Below are 20,035 nucleotides of genomic sequence, written 5' to 3'. Positions count from 1 at the left end.
ATAGGTTTTACTGTCGATCGAAAGAGAATCAAGGTTACCACATTTCTATAATAGTACTCAGTCAACCTTGTGGTCTTTTAACGCATGGAAACGAAATATAGAGCGAATAAATACTGCTATTAACTAGGCAGGATGGTAGAATATCTATTTTTTCTCTCACTTTTTTTGCAGATTCTTCTGGTTTCAAAATGGAAAGACTTGGAAAATACTTAATTAACATAAAAGAAGACCGAAAGTTTATTGTCGCCATTGTGTTTTGTACTAATATTATAGACAATTTACTAATAAGTTGTATCGGTAAGTGCACTAGTAAATAAATTTCTCATTTTGGATGAGGTAATAATATGATTCTCAAAAGATAAGATCTATAAATAGTTACGATGTTATTCATTCACCAATTATTGAGAAAAAACATTAAAAAGTAATGGGTACATTGTTAGAGCTCAGTGAATTTCGAACCTCATTGCTAGGGCATGAGAGGGGGCAAGGATTTAACGATTAAAGATGTTGATGGTCAACACCATAAAGAAGGGGCTATTGGTACATTACGGAACGGAACGGAACGGAACGGAATTTCATTTAAGGTATCCAAAGGGGGCATTTATCAAAATTTCGAAATTTGTATATGGAAAACCGTAAAACACAGAAATTTTAAAGTTTGTTTTGTTTTAAAGATTTTTCGAAATTTTGATAAATGCCCCCTTTGGATACCTTAAATGAAATTCCGTTCAGTTCCGTTCCGTTCCGTAAAGTACCAATAGCCTAAAGAAGGCAATTGAATTTCATTTCATTATGAAAGAAAGGTTCCAATGTTTAAGAGACTACATTCCCATAACACACTGAAATAGAAAAGTCATTTATTGTCAAGCACATTGTCTTCATCAATTATATACAGCATACTAGTAACCCTAGTACCATAAGTCATTTATTGTCAAGCACATTGTCTTCATCAATTATATACAGCATACTAGTAACCCTAGTACCATAAGTCATTTATTGTCAAGCACATTGTCTTCATCAATTATATACAGCATACTAGTAACCCTAGTACCATAAGTTATTTATTGTCAAGCACATTGTCTTCATCAATTATATACAGCATACTAGTAACCCTAGTACCATAAGTTATTTATTGTCAAGCACATTGTCTTCATCAATTATATACAGCATACTAGTAACCCTAGTACCATAAGTCATTTATTGTCAAGCACATTGTCTTCATCAATTATATACAGCATACTAGTAACCCTAGTACCATAAGTCATTTATTGTCAAGCACATTGTCTTCATCAATTATATACAGCATACTAGTAACCCTAGTACCATAAGTTATAAAGCACTGAGTCTAGTTAAAATCATGAGTTCATCGCTAGGCTTGTAATGGACTTCTGATAATATGAATAACAACAATATAAGAGGTATGTTTTATTATATATGATTAAAATGATTTGTCAACTCTTAGAGGGGTATACCCACAGTAACCCATGCATCATTCCCTCTTGACATCTTAACTTAAGGACTATCATTCGTTATCCAAGACTGAAAGAAAATTATATTTAGGAAGAATTGATTTATTTCAATCGTAATAAATAACCGCCAACACTCCATATTCCTGAAAATACTATTAAGACGTTTGTTCTACCATGAAATCGCCTGATTAATATCTTAATATGCTTGTCAAATAGGTTTTTTACCACAGAGAAAATAATATGGGATTTCCTTCTAAATTCGTTAAATGACTAACATGATTTAGTGTAATTATTTCCGTATCAGCTTGTTAAACATTGGCAAATCAATAAAAGTGAAAGGCTGGAGAGAGAGAGAAAAAAATATAGGCCAGTTTGTTAAAATTTTAATTGCAAAACCTAGACTATAATCTAAAGTATCTTTCTCGGGTAAAGCCTTAGTTTTTAACCATACTAAACAAACACAGGCACTTGACTCAGAATATTGTTTTCCTATATACCTTAATATAACACTTGTGTTATATTAATTAGGTATATATGGGACATAAATAAATGTGTTGTGTTTCCAACCGGAGACTATCATAACACTATATATGTGTTATAGTTGTCTCAGTTCCAACAAACTATAGAAAAAAAATCAGAAAACCACATGCTGTGTTACCAATCGATAAATATCACTGTAGAACATTTGAACCTCGACTTATATTGGAAACTAAGAATAGACCACTTTCGAGTTCATCCGTCACCGGCAAAAACTCGTCAATTATGCACGCCTTTATGACGTCATTTACCAGATAGAGGGGCTCGCCTGTATCCCTGCACTATTTACGTTCATCAAGCGTCTTGGTGATCGTCTTTGTGCAGGATAAACTAGAAATAATGGTTGCTCTGTATGTACTTACTGACAATTCCCTAATGACAGCAGTGTTGATTGTCAATTTTGAGAATTCAATTTGCCGAATAATTCGTTCAATATAGAATTTATAGTTTTCCAACCACTCGCTCATCATTGGAAGGAAGTGACGACGCCCCTAAACGCACAAATGACGGTGATAAAGGCGCGTATAATTGACGAGTTTTTTCCGGTGACGGATGAACTCGAAAGTGGTCTATTAGATACGGATCTTTTCCTGCTTTTATTCTTTAGTGCTAAAGTGACTTTGTTTTGCAGTACCAATAATACCCGAGATGCTTGTAATCCAGGATGAACAGATGATGGAGGACTGTTTGACTGTACAGAACCAGTCCACTCCAAATATTAGTATGAGTGAACAGATGATAGAAAGGTGTCTGACAGGGAACGAGAAATATGTAAACGCTAGCCTCAATATGACAACAGATGAACCAAGTACAAGTGTTTCAAGCATTAGCTTTGCAAAAAGACTGTTTGCGTTGTCATTTAATCCAGCGACAGAAAACAGTAAAATAGGATGGATATTAGCAACCAAGGCTTTAGTTCAGATTGTTTTTAACCCTTTGACTGGATATTTAGCGAACTCGTAAGTATATAAGTATTCACCGTTAATGCTGTTCGACATTCTAAAGTGTACTTGAATGATATTATAGTCTTGTTGAACATGATTTATTTATTAGTTGTAATAAGTTTTGAACTACAATTCGGTATACACTTATATCGGTGTGTAATGTCGATGGTATGTATGTTTGTTGTTTGTTATACTAGTACTTTGTACAGTACTAACATGCTGAGTTTAGTCAATTTGCTACTCAGAGGTTAAGCACTTTGTTTTTATCCTGTGCTATTTCTCAACTGATCGGGGTAAATGATAATAAATAAGCTTTAGAGTCGGCATAGTTTACAAACAAGGAAATAATATACTATAAGCTGTAATGGACTTTTAACCGACATTTAGGGAGGAGCAAGCGTTCACAAACATGTTTGACCCGGTCCCATACTTCATGTGCCTGTCTCAAGTCAGGTTAATTGTTCTGCTTACAGGAACTAACACAATACAATGCTTATTTTGTTTATTGTAGATTTGGAAATAACATAGTGCTGCTCGGAGGTACTATTATAATTGGTATTTCTTCCATGGGTATGTAATATTTTTTTATAGATAATCTGAGGTTAAGGATGTAAGTGGGATGTCCTTGTATTATGTATCATATCACACATGTTACAATAGACAGACGAAAGACACCAAAGAGACACCCAAAGTCGAAATAAACCAACTACGCAATGGCTTAACTACAGTACACAAAACACAACATAGAAATCTAAAGACTTAGCAACACGAACCATAACAAAACTGAGGGTCGTCTCGGGTGCTCCAGAAGGGTGAGCAAATTCTGCCCCACGTGTAGCACGCGTTGCAACGTGTCACTCGATCATATTGTCACCTTCCCGAAGCTTCCGATACCAATTTTTCTATTTACCAAAACAACTCCGATTTCCACCTTTTGCTCATTTCCCATTTAAATCAATACATCTCTTTAAGAGATAGCGGAGTTACGGACACACATTTACGTTATCGTAGTTTGGGTAACAAAGAGATAGCGGAGTTACGGACACACATTTACGTTATCGTAGTTTGGGTAACAAAGAGATAGCGGAGTTACGGACACACATTTACGTTATCGTAGTTTGGGTAACAAAGAGATAGCGGAGTTACGGACACACATTTACGTTATCGTAGTTTGGGTAACAAAGAGATAGCGGAGTTACGGACACACATTTACGTTATCGTAGTTTGGGTAACAAAGAGATAGCGGAGTTACGGACACACATTTACGTTATCGTAGTTTGGGTAACAAAGAGATAGCGGAGTTACGGACACACATTTACGTTATCGTAGTTTGGGTAACAAAGAGATAGCGGAGTTACGGACACACATTTACGTTATCGTAGTTTGGGTAACAAAGAGATAGCGGAGTTACGGACACACATTTACGTTATCATAGTTTGGGTAACAAAGAGATAGCGGAGTTACGGACACACATTTACGTTATCGTAGTTTGGGTAACAAAGAGATAGCGGAGTTACGGACACACATTTACGTTATCGTAGTTTGGGTAACAAAGAGATAGCGGAGTTACGGACACACATTTACCTTATCGTAGTTTGGGTAACAAAGAGATAGCGGAGTTACGGACACACATTTACCTTATCGTAGTTTGGGTAACAAAGAGATAGCGGAGTTACGGACACACATTTACGTTATCGTAGTTTGGGTAACAAAGAGATAGCGGAGTTACGGACACACATTTACCTTATCGTAGTTTGGGTAACAAAGAGATAGCGGAGTTACGGACACACATTTACGTTATCGTAGTTTGGGTAACAAAGAGATAGCGGAGTTACGGACACACATTTACGTTATCGTAGTTTGGGTAACAAAGAGATAGCGGAGTTACGGACACACATTTACGTTATCGTAGTTTGGGTAACAAAGAGATAGCGGAGTTACGGACACACATTTACGTTATTGTAGTTTGGGTAACAAAGAGATAGCGGAGTTACGGACACACATTTACGTTATCGTAGTTTGGGTAACAAAGAGATAGCGGAGTTACGGACACACATTTACGTTATTGTAGTTTGGGTAACAAAGAGATAGCGGAGTTACGGACACACATTTACGTTATCGTAGTTTGGGTAACAAAGAGATAGCGGAGTTACGGACACACATTTACGTTATCGTAGTTTGGGTAACAAAGAACAAAAAGATAATATTTATTTTTTGGGGACATTTTTTATTTTCTGAATAACGCCTTTATTGCCCACGAATAACATATTTGATGTTAAAATTTTTTTAGTTCTGATAACAACTGCAATATTATAGTGTTACTATTTTACTTTGCTATTTCTGTTGAAACAGTATTCTCCATTTCATCTTCGGTGCCTGGTTTATTGATAGCTAGAGGAATGCACGGCCTAGGATCCTCAGCTACTAATGTTGCAGGTATGGTACTAATAATCAAAGCACTGTAAGCGCTGTAGGTAGTTAGCCAAAAACTAATGCTTCAGGTATAGAACTTAAAAAAAATCAGATATGGTCTTTAATCACACAAAATGCAAGTAATAAATGGTAAGGATTTCTGGATAATAATGGGGGGGGGGGGGGTTGCATATAGTAATGTGAGTAATATGTTTGACCAGGATGAAAGAGGGACAAAGATACCAAAGGGACAGTCAAACTCATAAATCTAAAACATATAGCGAAAATATATCTTTCATCCTAAGAAGTTCCTGCATGAAGTCAGCCTCATAATAATAAAGAAACAAGTCGGCAAGTAGAGGGGCACAGTTTGTTCCCATAGGGACGCCGACAGTCTGTCGAAAAACACGTCCCCCGAACGTAACAAACACGTTGAAGTTATGTCTTTCAAGGAAGTTGTGTGGACATCAATGATTTATTTAGTATTATAACATCATGCACGTACTTTTTTTCATTGTGCAAAAGAAATTTCTGAAATAAATTAAGACTCTTCTAAAGACTCATTTCGGGGCTTTTTAAAGCTGACTATGCGGTTTGGACTATGTTTATTGCTGAAGGCCGTACGGTAAACTGTAGTTGTTTATTTCGTTCAGTCTCTTGTGGAGGGATGTATTATTGGCAATCATACCACATCGTCTTTTTTATATCTTCTACGTTGATTTAAATCAGCTGGTTGTTGTCTTGATCAACTGTGTTTGCATTGAGCTAATGTATCTGCGTTTAATACAGATGGATAAGAAACCTCTGAATAATAGTATCGACAGGCATTTCTTCTGTGTCCCTCTTATTTACTTGTATTTTTTAATAACTAATCGTGCGCATTGAACTCACTTCAGGCATGAGTTTACTGGCGGAACGATATCACGAAGATGGCGAGAGAAGTCGCGTAATGGGGACAGCAATGGGAGGAATAGCAGTCGGAGTTTTGAGTAAGTGATTACAGCTACAAAATAGTAGTATCGCTCCAAATAATTTAAAACAAAACCAAACGAAAATTCAACGATGTACGAATCATTGTACACGTGTGCTGGTTATTCTTATATTAGTTGATATCTTATGTTTAGTCACTGTATTTTAACCAGTATAATGGAGTTTGACTGACTAGTTATAACTATTAAAAATAAATACAGCAAAGATAATAATGTGATATTTGTCATCAAAATAATACCAATCAAAAACTTTATTTACTTGTTCCTGTTTATCGGCTGTAACTGATAAATAGCTTTACTTTATAAAGGATAGAAGATATAGCAATGTTCGTTAAACATGCAAATACCTAGTTGTAATTTCTCCTTTTAGACATTTGTCTTGTCATTTTAAAGTGTATGACTCTCAAACCGGATGAATCGTTTTAAGTTCCTTGATGAACGTTATTTTTGATAGTCTAGTCAAAAAGCTTTTATGCAAACACCGTGTCACCTGTCAAAGCAAAACTATTTATTTGCAGCTAGAACAGCGACAATCGTGTCTAAAAGGATGTGATGATTGTAAAAGATTTACAGAAGAACGCCTTATTAACCTTACTGTTTAAAAGTCTGGTATGTGTCACATGATCACAAGAGACCAAATGACACAGAAATTGACATCAACAACTGAAGGTCACCGTGCGGCTTTCAACAATGAGCAAAGCACATACCGCAGTCAGCTATAAAAGTCTATTCTGTATCATATTGTCTACAAGACTGTTTCTCCCACTCGTTTGTGGAAAATTGTTGTCACCTTTTTCATTATCATGCTCTAATATACCATATTGATCCTTTCAGTTGGCTACCCATTTGGAAGTCTGCTTTACTTCTATGTTGGATCCAGTGCACCATTTTTATTGATCATGGTATTTGTTGTCCTTGATATAGGCAAGTATATTTATCTCCCTTTATATTTATCTCCCTTTATGGCTTGTTAAAGGACTGAAATGAACCTAGTATGATTGAAAAGGTTCAGGAAAAAGATTGCCTATATTTTGAGAAAACACGAAGACATGAAACAAATAAACAGGACTACATATTTACGTAAAAATGGTAGAAGTATTTGTGTTTGCTATCTTTAACATACTAGAAAGAAGATGTGGAAATAAGACATCGACCAACCAGGTTACTGTTCGGTCTTCAACAATAAGCAAAAGCCCAAAAAAGTTAGCTATTGAAGGCACCAATGTTACAAACTGAATTGTTTTACTTTAGATAACAAACGGTAGAATTTTTATGTATTACCATTAAACGAAACACAATTAAGTAAGACGGCAACCAGCACTAGCCTCGCTTGGGACACACATACAGAAAGTGGCGGGGTTAAACTTGTCTATGATTTTTCAACCCTCTCGCGCACTTTTTGTTCAAACACATCATTATAAAAAAAGAAGTAAACATCCCAGTTAACATCAGCTGAAAGGGACTTGTGTACTTTGATCGAACTTAAGAACCCTGTGAATTCGATTAGCCTAGGTATCAATGAATGATCTTCTACTTTGTATTCCTTCTGGTTGGTGATTCTATGTATATCTTTTTATGTGTTTCAGGTTTTATCATCGTTGTTTGTAGACCAGTAATATTAGGAAAGGTACGATTGAATGCAATATTTGAATATTACTTACCATTACGTGCGCAAATATAAGCCAAGATACATTAATACACACAACCATGTCTAGTTGGAATGAGGACGTAAAACCCATTGCCCCGTGAATGGAGTTAATTTGCTCTCTACCTATTAATGACCTTTTGTACTGACTGTTTAAGGGGTCCGTATCTGGACATTATGCAGAGCAAAATATACGCCCCTTTCCAGCATACCTTCTTTTTACCAATTTAACGCCACTCATCCTGGTCAATAAACGTTGCAGAAACTTAGATGTATTGACAATTAATATTAATATATATTAATATTGAATTGCATGACTGTTACCAAGACTCTAATTTGCCAAACAACAGGAAATCAAGCAAAAACTATTATAAAACTTAGCGTGAAATCTTCAATATTGCTACTATTATCGTTCAACTCTTCGCTTATGATAAATCAAAATAGTAATCTTTGGCATTTTAACGATTGATATTGATTTATTGTTTCCACAACTTAAAAATGAATATTAAGTCACTTTATTTTAATAATATTTTCCTTTAACCTGCAGAGAAGTTATCATGGTTCAACAATTACAGTGCTTCTAAGAGACCCATACATATTAGTTGGAGCATGTAAGTTATACGTTTCTGATCTGAATATAGGATTTCAGATATAGATCAGTTTTTTTATTTTACCTTTTTAGAACTCCTGAGTTCACCTTGGCTTTTGGTGAGATTCTTGTTGCTCAGGCTTTATTCTTGTATGATCTATATTGAAGACTGTTATTTGCCTTTGTGTTCCTCCCTTTTTTTCAATTCCATGACATTTTCATTTCGTTTCGACCTATTAGTTTGGTATCTACCATCTCTCTTTTGCAATACTTGGTAAACAATGTGGGTTTTTTTAAACATTTTTTGTGCAAGTTTTTTTTTCTATCGAAAATTACTAAATCTATTGATTAGTTATCATAATTATAATGTTTGGATGTGTTGTATTATTTCATAATTATTGTAAATATAAGATTTGAAAGCACAATGTTAGCGATAAAAAATCAAATGACGAAGCAATGATTTTAAGGCCAAAAAACAAGCCTCAGTCCAAAACACCAAAAGTGTCATGTCACTTACATCACTTACCAAACTAAATTATTTCAATCTTGAATTGTATCAAAACTACTTTTTAATCCTGTATGAATATATATGTTAGTATCCCTGATGTTTTACAGTTTTAATGTTACAGGTATTATTATGTTAGCTACTATGTCAATTTCAACAGTAGAAGCAACAGTACCTATTTGGGTTCTTGATACAATGGATGTCGAAAAATGGGAGCTAGGTAAGATAACATATATTTATTTTTTTTATAAATTTGAGAATGGAAATTGTGAATGTGTCAACAACAACCCGACCAAGGAACAGACAACAACCGAAGGCCACCAATGAATCTTCAACACAGCGAGTAAATACTGCATCCAGAGGCGTGCTCCAGCCAGCTAGCCACTAAAAGAATGTCTACTAGTTGCAACATTCAACATATAAATGATTTAAAAAAAAATGCGTACAAACTTAAAAAGGGCTGAGGCTCCTGACTTGGAACAGGCTCAAACATGCGGCGGGGTTAAAAGTATTGTCCGTCATGAATAAACGAAATTGCAATATCTTACCCTGCCATTATTGACCTATTCAAACTATTTAAGAAGACCATTTTCGTCAAACATAGACTCTATGTTTATGAAAATTAACACTAACTTGATAGGCTTAAAAATAAGACCTCTTTAAACTGTCTGCTCACTTAGGAAAAGGTGATAAAGATACCGAGAATCTCCATTGAAATTTCCAGAAGGACTCGACTACACGTCAGATATATAGTCGATTATTCATCTACTTTCAAATAGTTAAACAAAATGTATGCTCCTACTCTAAAATACACGTAGACGATTAACAGACTATATATTTGACGTGTAGCGGCAAACCTCTATGGCATGCACTTAGAAATGTGATAAACCCTATAAACCCATATTATTGTTTTTGCATCAGTTATTAACAGTTTAAATTTGTCATACCAATTTACTAAAAGATAGAGACTTGCTAGAAAAATAGTCCTCTATTGAATTGAAAGCCCCTATTCGGCCGTAATATATATATATATATATATATATATATCAGTCTAAAGATTTGCACAACGGTACTGATATAAGGTGTTATTAAACGAAAATGTTGTTATAAAATCGTGTTGACAAATATTTCGGCTCAACAAATGGCCTTCTTCTTGTGTCACAAGTTTTAACAATACTGATACATAATGTATAAGGTGTGAAAATAGATCAGGTGATCAGGTGATCACCTGATCTATTTTCACACCTTATACATTATGTATCAGTATTGTTAAAACTTGTGACACAAGAAGAAGGCCATTTGTTGAGCCGAAATATTTGTCAACACGATTTTATAACAACATTTTCGTTTAATAACACCTTATATCAGTACCGTTGTGCAAATCTTTAGACTGATATAATTTTTTCCTTATCTGCATAGTATCGCCTATTCTAGACGATCCGGTACATAGTAAATTTGCTGGTTGGTCCTTTTTATAGACTTTTATATATATATATATATATAACTTATGATACCGATTTCAATGCGGACGGGCACGTGTTTCGCCGATTAGCTTTGTCTGGCACGACCAAGACGAAACGTTGAGTCGGAGGAAAGATCCTTAGTGCAAAATATATGAAATATTGTTATATTCTTAAAAAAATTTGAATATTTTTTTTTATTCTTAAAAAGATTTGAATAATTTTTTTATTCTTAAAAAGATTTAAATAATTGTTTTATTCTTTTTTTAGCTGTGTTGTTTATCCCGGACAGTGCCGGTTATGTGATTGGAACTAATTTCTTCGGGAACTTTGCTTTAAAAATGGGAAGGTATTCTATTATATTTGAAATTGATCAATAATAAGAAATCCTTATTGTTTGTCAATTAAATCCAAGAATCACACCTACAGAACAATACAAACATGTTTAGTCTTAGATGCATAATTTTTTTATTAGTTGTTAGTGGCTTTGAACTAGCTGTCAGATAACTGCGAGTACTCTCAGATCTGTTCATTGTGTATTGTTGTGTCGGGATGTATAAGTACCTTGCCAAGTCCACTTGTATTTTTGTCCATCTGATGAGTTAAGCCTTTTTCAACTGATTTTTATAGTTCGTTTATATGTTGTACTAATATACCACTGTCCCAGGGGGAGGGTTGGGACCCCGCTAACATGTTTAACCCCGCCACATTATTTATGTATGTGCCTGTCCCAAGTCAGGAGTCTGTAAAATCAGTGGTTGTCGTTTGTTTATGTGATACATATTTGTTTTTCGTTCATTTTTTTTTTACATAAATAAGGCCGTTAGTTTTCTCGTTTGAATTGTTTTACATTGTCTTATTGGGGTCTTTTATAACCGACTTTGCGGTATTGGCTTTGCTCATTTTTGAAGGCCGTACGGTGACCTATAGTTGTTAATGTTTGTGTCATTTTGGTCTTTTGTGGATAGTTGTCTCATTGGCAATCATACCACATCTTCTTTTTTTATATGAGTTCCTTTATTATTTCTACAACATTTCTCAATCGTGACTATTTCACATCGTGAAACTGTTTACCTTCAATCTTTATTCAGCTGAATAGACACACTAGTTCCAGATATATTTTACATGGAAGACATTTGTCATCTTGATTAGTTCCAATAAAGATTGTCCAGTTAGATCAGTACTATCAGGTTAAACAATATACTTTTATTAGTATAATACCGTTGTGTCAGAAGAAGGATATATTAGTTCTGTGAATTGTAGAGCAAAATAACCTGCAAACTAAAAACAAAAGTTTCCGAATTGAATGTAGAATAACAATACCTATCTTAATTCTAAACGTGTCAATTTGTTATTTTCCTTCTTCAGATGGATAGTCAGTATAGTATGTTTGTTGTTAATCGGTATTTGCCTGATATCGGTAAGTACACATTAACAGTCTGCAAGTCTTTATAACGTATATTACTAATATCTGTTTGTAAAACAATTCGAACGAACACATTGCAAGCTTTGAATACCATATTGCCACTCAATTATTTTTTTATTTGTTAAAAAAAGTTCAATTGGAAATTCACTCTCTCAAGATTATAGATAACTTATGCACCACTTAATTGCTATGACAAATTATAATGAATTATTTTATACACCGACATCTTTACAATACTGCAGACGGAAGCTCGTACAGAAGTTACATACAGCCTTTACTTTCCGTGTTCTCCTGGTATAAACCACCCATCAATGTAGACATAAAACCAATACTTGCACCAAATAAACAAGTATAATCAATACTTGTACCAAATATCCAAGTATAATCAATACTTGTACCAAATATCCAAGTATAACCAATACTTGAACCAAATATCCAAGTATATATATATGTACACACTCTGCATATAAACGCCATAAAAGGCTATAATAAATACCAAAGACTTTGTAAAGTGGATAGTCGCACGACAACGCCGATGCTCTATATTTAATGATAAATAATCTCAATACATACATATATATCTACACATATAATATATAACTCAAACATCAGTATCGACACAAAAAACTCTCCAAATAAAAAGCTTAATAAACTTTAACCAGAATTAAAATTTACCAAGAAAATTCGACTGCTCAGATTGACGATGTCGTGCTGAATGATAACATAGGCAATAAAATACCGCGAAAATAATTTTGAAGCGGGAAAACATTACGCCCTCTATGCTACATATGATGAAACACCCAGGAGAAATTAATTTCACTCTAATGCACTGCCCGTTTAAACGAATGAAATTATAATTATCTTTTCTTTTCAGATCCCCTTTGCCACAACACTGCCACATTTAATTGTCCCCCATTTTGGATTTGGATTAGGACTAGGTAAATAATTATATGTCATTTTGATTTCAATTTAACATTTTTTTATTTTTTCCACAAAACATTTATGAAACATTTAATTAACATACAAAGTCAGCGTGGGTTCTATTGCATTTCATATTTGCAAAATCTAGATTCCATATACCTAACCGCATCCTTTTCGAGGTTTACATCAGACTCTCTTAAAATGAAATTTAAATGTGCGTATAGTTATGCGTTTACTTTTCTACATTGACTAGAGGTATGGGAGGAGGGTTGAGATCGCATAAACATGTTTAACCCGCCGCATTTTTGCGCCTGTCCCAAGTCAGGAGCCTCTGGCCTTTGTTAGTCTTGTATTATTTTAATATTAGTTTCTTGTGTACAATTGGGAAATTAGTATGGCGTTCATTATCACTGAACTAGTATATATTTGTTAAGGGGCCAGCTGAAGGACGCCTTCGGAATTTCTAGCTACATTGAAGACCTGTTGGTGACCTTCTGCTGTTGTTTCTTCTATGGTCGGGTTGTTGTCTCTTTGATACATTCCCCATTTCCATACTCAATTTTATTGATCGTCATGGTGATAGCTGTGGTTTTTTTTAACTTTTGTTTATAATTACTCCCTTGGTATGTACCGTCTATTTTTCAAAATTAACCGTAAAATTCTTTCCCAAGAGATACAAGAGATAAATTGTTTCCAAGTCTAACAACACATATATATTTTGCAACAATTATGATATATATAAGAAAATTGTTTTATATTTCATAAACTTTGACCTACACATAAATGTATTCCTGAAGGATTAATTATACCAAAAATTAAATGGTGCGAAGAAATATATTTTCAAGAAAATTGTTCTAAGTTATCCCCCTTTGACTATCCGATACACTCTCACTATCGTACCATATATTTGTTATTAAAAAACTTTTTCTTTCGTACATTAATTTTTTTAAATTTTGACAGAACGTATTATAGTATACAAATATCGTCTGTCCGGCGTAAATATATGTCGCACCGTAACTTATAAACGACTTATCTAAATTTCGTGAAACTTAACATAGTTGTTCTTATGATGGTCAAACGATCTGTATACTTTTTGGTGAAAATAACACATAAGAATAATTTTTTTCTGAGACAAGTGCCTGTGGAAAATGATACATGTATTAAAACTTTTTGAGTTACGGGACTTTGTAACTAAAACAGGGGTGTGTTTTTTTCACATGTCGAGCCGTATCTCAAAAACGATTTATGATTATTGCTTAAAACTTTACACACTTCTTAGTTATATTAATTTGAAGATCTGCATACTTTTGGTGATGATTCAAAATTTTATTTTTTAGTTATTGAGTATTTTGTAATAAAAAAGGGGGGAAGTTATATCAATCTAAAGATCTGTATACTTTTTGGTGATGATTCAAAATTTTATTTTTGGGTTTTTGAGTTTTTTGTAAAAAAAAAAAGGGGGGGGGGGGTTTCACATGTCTTGCCGTATGTCAGAAACTATTTATGATTATTGCTTAAAAATTCACACGCAAAACGACGGGCTTATCATTTGCTCATGGCGCAGCTGTTTATTATATTTATGATATGACTGTTAGTAAGACAGCAACGTAACAACTAAGAGACACATATCCGCATAAGTTCTTCGACGATAGTGAATGCGTATCTCATTAGAGTTAAACAAAGATGATGGTTTGAAAGATGTTTTAGGTATAATAGATGCAGCAATAGTGCCATTGTTAGCCTTGCTAGTAGACACTCGTCATGTAGCCATGTATGGATGTGTGTATGCCATTAACCAACTTGCAGTGTGCCTAGCGTATGGATTAGGTAAAGACAATTACAGTAAAATTGCATTTAGAATCTTTTTTTGATTAGTAAAAAGTAAAGGGTATCATTATCATAGGTACTTGGGGACAAGCCATTTTTTCAGCCCTCCCCTTGATATCCGTGACTGTTGTGGATAGGGAAACTTGGAATTGATAGTAAATAGCAAATACAAATTATTTCTACTATATTTATGTTTACATAAAACAATAAAACGTAAAAATAATGGAAATTAATGGAAAACAAAAATACAGCGGATTTAGGAAAAAAGTAGGAAGGCAAAAAAAGAATGGCCTGTCCCCAAGTACCTATGATAAGTATGTGTTCCTCTATGTGCGGGAGTGTCCCGTTATGATCTTTTGGTTTAACATATTTTACAATGGAAGTGTGGTCAAATCAACACTGAGATTGGTTTCTTTAATTTGAAAAACGTAGAACGCATGTTCATGATGAAAAAATACGAAAAACAAATTATTGTAACAAAAAAAAATAATGGTATATTGATTATTTAATATGGTCCGAGAACACAGTTATCGTCTTTTAATTTTCGTTGTCTAATTGTTCTTAGTGTGAACGGTGTATGACTTTCAAATTTTATTATCAAATGCTGGAGAAAGATGGCTCAATGCCTTTTTACATACAAAATATTTTTCTCCTTATATTTAAATCATTTTGACGGACATATTTTGCTTAAGGATTTTCCAAGCTATTTGACAATACAACGAATTTCCCTAAATAATTTGCCATGGGATAGCATTTAATTCTATCCACATTCCGATCCCAGTATTTGACTGCCGTTACTTATGTTCCTTGAGTATCTTTCGCCCCTCTTTTTTCAAAAATGTATCGCACTTTTAACCTTTTGAAATTGTCCGCACTTTTAACCTTGAAATAGTCTAGCAGATAAATCGTTACATGTCTTTCCTTCAGGTCCCGGAATAGCTGGACAGATTGTAAAGGGTCTTGGCTTTTCATGGTAAGTACTGAATGGTCATCAAAGGTAAAAACTACAAGCAATTCAAGGTCAAGGATTAGTAAATTGTCAGTTTTTGGTACAATTTCGAATACAATTTTGGTATGTTGAAATTTAACTGAAAATCGAAAAAAATGTTCATTTACCTCTTTACTAGTACCTCTTTTTTTCTTTCTTTCTTTTTTTTCTTCAAATTTACTGAATGAATTCTTCCAAACTAGCTTAGGGACGACATCAAAAGTTCAATGAAGGATAAAAAAAAACCTATTTCACATAGTTTTTTCACTGACCCCAACCCCCTCTTAACTTAATTTGGGAAAAATTGATTGTTCAATTTGGATATATGTAAAAATCAATGTAGGATAACGAAAATTTGCAACAGTCCAACCCCCCTCCCCCTTACCCCCAAACTATTTGATTTAAGTTTTTTTTATCCTACATCGATCTTTTGATGTCGTCCCTTAACATTTGTTGCTTTTTGTTACATAAAATGGGCGAAAAAATCTTGTAAATATTTAGGCTTATATTTTTGTATTATGAAACAAACCTCTGTGTTTTTATATGGATATTTCAATTTAGTAAAGGAAGTTTTACTCATAGGATAAACAGATCTCGAGTGTAATGATGTTAGACGGTAACTCTTTTTTAGGTCCATGTGGGTGCTAGCTTCAGTAATAATCTGACTCTTTTTTTAGGTCAACGTGGGTGCTAGCGTCTGTAATAATCTGACTCTTTTTTTAGGTCAACGTGGGTGCTACTGTTTTTTTAGGTCAACGTGGGTGCTAGCGTCTGTAATAATCTGACTCTTTTTTTTTAGGTCAACGTGGGTGCTAGCGTCTGTAATAATCTGACTCTTTTTTTTAGATCCATGTGGGTGCTAGCTTCTGTAATAATCTGACTCTGTTTTAGGTCGATGTGGGTGCTAGCTTCTGTAATAATCTGACTTTTTTTAGGTCCATGTGGGTGCTAGCGTCTGTATTAACTGACTCTTTTTTTAGGTCCATGTGGGTGCTAGCGTCTGTAATAATCTGACTCTTTTTTTAGGTCAACGTGGGTGCTAGCGTCTGTAATAATCTGACTCTTTTTTTAGATCCATGTGGGTGCTAGCTTCTGTAATAATCTGACTCTTTTTTAGGTCGATGTGGGTGCTAGCTTCTGTAATAATCTGACTCTTTTTAGGTCCATGTGGGTGCTAGCGTCTGTATTAACTGACTCTTTTTTTAGGTCCATGTGGGTGCTAGCTTCTGTAATAATCTTACTCTTTTTTAGCTCACCTGGCCCGAAAGGCCAAGTGAGCTTTTCCCATCACTTGGCGTCCGTCGTCCGTCGTCGTCGTCCGTCGTCCGTCGTCGTCCGTCGTCGTAAGCTTTTACAAAAATCTTCTCCTCTGAAACCACTAGGCCAAATTAAACCAAACTTGGCCACAATCATAATTGGGGTATCTAGTTTAAAAAAATGTGTAGCGTGACCCTGTCAACTAACCAAGATGGCCGCCACGGCTAAAAATAGAACATAGGGGTAAAATGCAGTTTTTGGCTTATAACTCAAAAACCAAAGCATTTAGAGCAAGTCTGACAAGTGGTATCATTGTTTATCAGGTCAAGATCTATCTGCCCTGAAATTTTCAGATGAATCGGACAACCCGTTGTTGGGTTGCTGCCCCTGAATTGGTAATTTTAAGGAAATTTTGCTGTTTTTGGTTATTATCTTGAATATTATTATAGATAGAGATAAACTGTAAACAGCAATAATGTTCAGCAAAGTAAGATTTACAAATAAGTCAACATGACCGAAATGGTCAATTGACCCCCTAAGGAGTTATTGTCCTTTATAGTCAATTTTTAACAATTTTCATAAATTTTTATTAACATTTCCACTGATACTACTGGGCCATTTCATTATAGATAGAGATAATTGTAAGCAGCAAGACTGTTTAGTAAAGTAAGATTTACAAACACATCACCATCACCAAAACACAATTTTGTCATGAATCCATCTGCTTCCTTTGTTTAATATTTACATATACCAAGGTGAGCGACACAGGCTCTTTAGAGCCTCTAGTTTAGGTCCATGTGGGTGCTAGCTTCTGTTATAATCTGACTCTTTTTTAGGTCCATGTGGGTGCTAGCTTCTGTAATGATCTGACCCTTTTGTTTAGGTCCATTTGGGTGCTAGCTTCTGTAATGATCTGACCCTTTTTTAGGTCCATGTGGGTGCTTGCGTCTGTAATAATCTGACTCTTTTTTTAGGTCCATGTGGGTGCTTGCGTCTGTAATAATCTGACTCTTTTTTTAGGTCCATGTGGGTGCTAGCGTCTGTAATAATCTGACTCTTTTTTTTAGATCCATGTGGGTGCTAGCGTCTGTAATAATCTGACTCTTTTTTTTAGGTCCATGTGGGTGCTAGCTTCTGTAATAATCTGACTCTTTTTTTAGGTCCACGTGGGTGCTAGCGTCTGTAATAATCTGACTCTTTTTTTAGGTCCATGTGAGGGTTAGCTTCTGTAATAATCTGACTCTTTTTTAGGTCCATGTAGGTGTTAGCTTCTGTAATAATCTGACTCTTTTTTAGGTCCATGTGGGTGCTAGCGTTTGTAATAATCTTGGTTAGTCCAATCTGTATTTTCCTTAAGAGACCACCTGTTGAACAAGAAAATAAGGTAACTTATCAGTGAAACAGTCAAATGGTAACACAGAAAAATCATAGTTCGTGTAAGGAAGACTCTTCGAATCATGGCCCATGCTACTGTGCAACCTGAAGATGTATACTATTCTTTTTCACAATGGATTTTTGACTTTACTTTATTAGTTGGTACGTTATTACAAAATTCGTCGGAGAATGAATATTAGAAGCAGCAGTTTAGAATGATAAGACTTATTGCACATTAATTGTAAAATAACTATCTAAATCAATAACGTACAGTGGCAGACTGACAATGTATTAAAAAGTCGCAAAATTCAGAACGTTCAAAAATGGAAAAAAATATGTTTTTCCCCAATAAAAGAGGGACGAAAGATACCAAAGAATGACAGCCAAACTCATAAATCTAAAACAAACTGACAACGCCATGGCTAAAAATGAAAAAGACAAACAGAAAAACAATAGTTCACATGACACAACATAGAAAACTAAAGAATAAACAACACGAACCCCACCAAAAACTAGGGGTGATATCAGGTGCTCCGGAAGGGTAAGATGATCCTGCTCCACATGCGGCACCCGTCGTGATGCTTATGTGATTACAAATCCGGTAATTACTAGTAGTCTAATTCGGTAGGTCAAATTCATGAAAGGGAAGGGGATTGTAGTTACGACGTAAGGAACATATCCGATATCATTTGTGAAACGGTTATTCCATAACGGTCAACCAACTCGTGATGGCGTCCGTAAAATTTACGAAGGGATGATTTCAACTTCACCATTTGAAACTCTTGGTTTTACAGCTTCCTTGTGAGCAGTAACCCTCTATCAAGAAAATCATGATAGGAAATGCAAGCACGGGAATATCGTATTAATTGGGAGATATATACCCCGTATGCAGGTGCTGCTGGAATGTTGCTACTTAGAAATGGAAAGTTCACAATTGGAAAGCTGAAATCATCTCTATTGTCGTAAAGTCAATAAATCACACATCTTTCCCCTAAAAAAATAATAATGAACGTACTTCAGCCCGGTTAAAAAAATAGATTAAAAAAGTCAAACATTATTTTATACTTATTACTAGTGATAATCGATGAACATTGTATAAAGTAAACATAAAAGAGATTAGCCGTTCGGAATGATACTCCTAGCCTAACTCGTAACATGCAAATAAATTATAACCCTAATACACAGTTAGGCCTACTTCATATTTATTTTTTAGTCGCAAGGTGACATGGAGGGTTGATTTAAACTGAACTTTACCACAAAAAGGTTTTTTTTCAAATTTTCCATTGAGCCTTCCATTTCTACATATTGACATTCCAACAACATAATCAAAAGATATATTCATTATCGTTAATGGTGCAAAACATTTTCTCTTTTAAATTTTTCTAATTAAATTTCTTTTCGTGTTACATAGCCGCTTTAATAAACCGAAGAAAGTACATGGTTATATATACGCGACAGGCAAGTAGATATGAAAAGATGTGGTATGAGTGCCAATGAAAAAGCTCTTTATCCAAGTCCCAATTTGTAAAAGTAAACCATTATAGGTCAAAGTACATCCTTCAACACAGAGCCTTGGCCTGCGTTAGCCCTAGCCATAGTAATTATTTGCCGACTTTACTGTCGGTTATCATGGATAAAGCTTTTGTACATTAAATAATATGTTTACAAAGTGAAACTATTTGTTTCTTTTTA

At 34.6% G+C, this 20,035-nt stretch overlaps 1 protein-coding gene across 1 annotated transcript; it reads left to right on the top strand.

Annotated features, from left to right (window-relative positions):
* Window positions 1-188: 188 nt before the first annotated feature.
* On the top strand, window positions 189-15,701 carry LOC134716920 (synaptic vesicular amine transporter-like). The gene is made up of 14 exons (XM_063579938.1): window positions 189-297; window positions 2,638-2,965; window positions 3,462-3,520; window positions 5,303-5,386; window positions 6,259-6,351; window positions 7,186-7,275; window positions 7,938-7,978; window positions 8,544-8,607; window positions 9,215-9,310; window positions 10,821-10,899; window positions 11,919-11,970; window positions 12,851-12,914; window positions 14,605-14,724; window positions 15,652-15,701. The coding sequence occupies exons 1-14, from the start codon at window positions 189-191 to the stop codon at window positions 15,699-15,701; spliced, it is 1,329 nt and encodes a 442-aa protein (XP_063436008.1).
* The last annotated feature ends 4,334 nt before the right edge of the window (window positions 15,702-20,035 follow it).

Source organism: Mytilus trossulus, chromosome 4 (assembly GCF_036588685.1).
Source record: "Mytilus trossulus isolate FHL-02 chromosome 4, PNRI_Mtr1.1.1.hap1, whole genome shotgun sequence".
NCBI classification, from domain to species: Eukaryota; Metazoa; Mollusca; class Bivalvia; order Mytilida; family Mytilidae; genus Mytilus; species Mytilus trossulus.
Note: the sequence above shows the minus strand (reverse complement) of the source record. Positions and strands in the feature narration are given on the sequence as shown.

Excerpts from the sequence above, each read along its gene's own strand:
- LOC134716920 (XM_063579938.1), top strand. The coding sequence starts at position 189 with ATGGAAAGACTTGGAAAATACTTAATTAACATAAAAGAAGACCGAAAG. Across the intron at positions 6,352-7,185 it reads AATAGCAGTCGGAGTTTTGA|TTGGCTACCCATTTGGAAGT; the intron begins GTAAGTGATTAC and ends TGATCCTTTCAG. Across the intron at positions 12,915-14,604 it reads TGGATTTGGATTAGGACTAG|GTATAATAGATGCAGCAATA; the intron begins GTAAATAATTAT and ends AAGATGTTTTAG.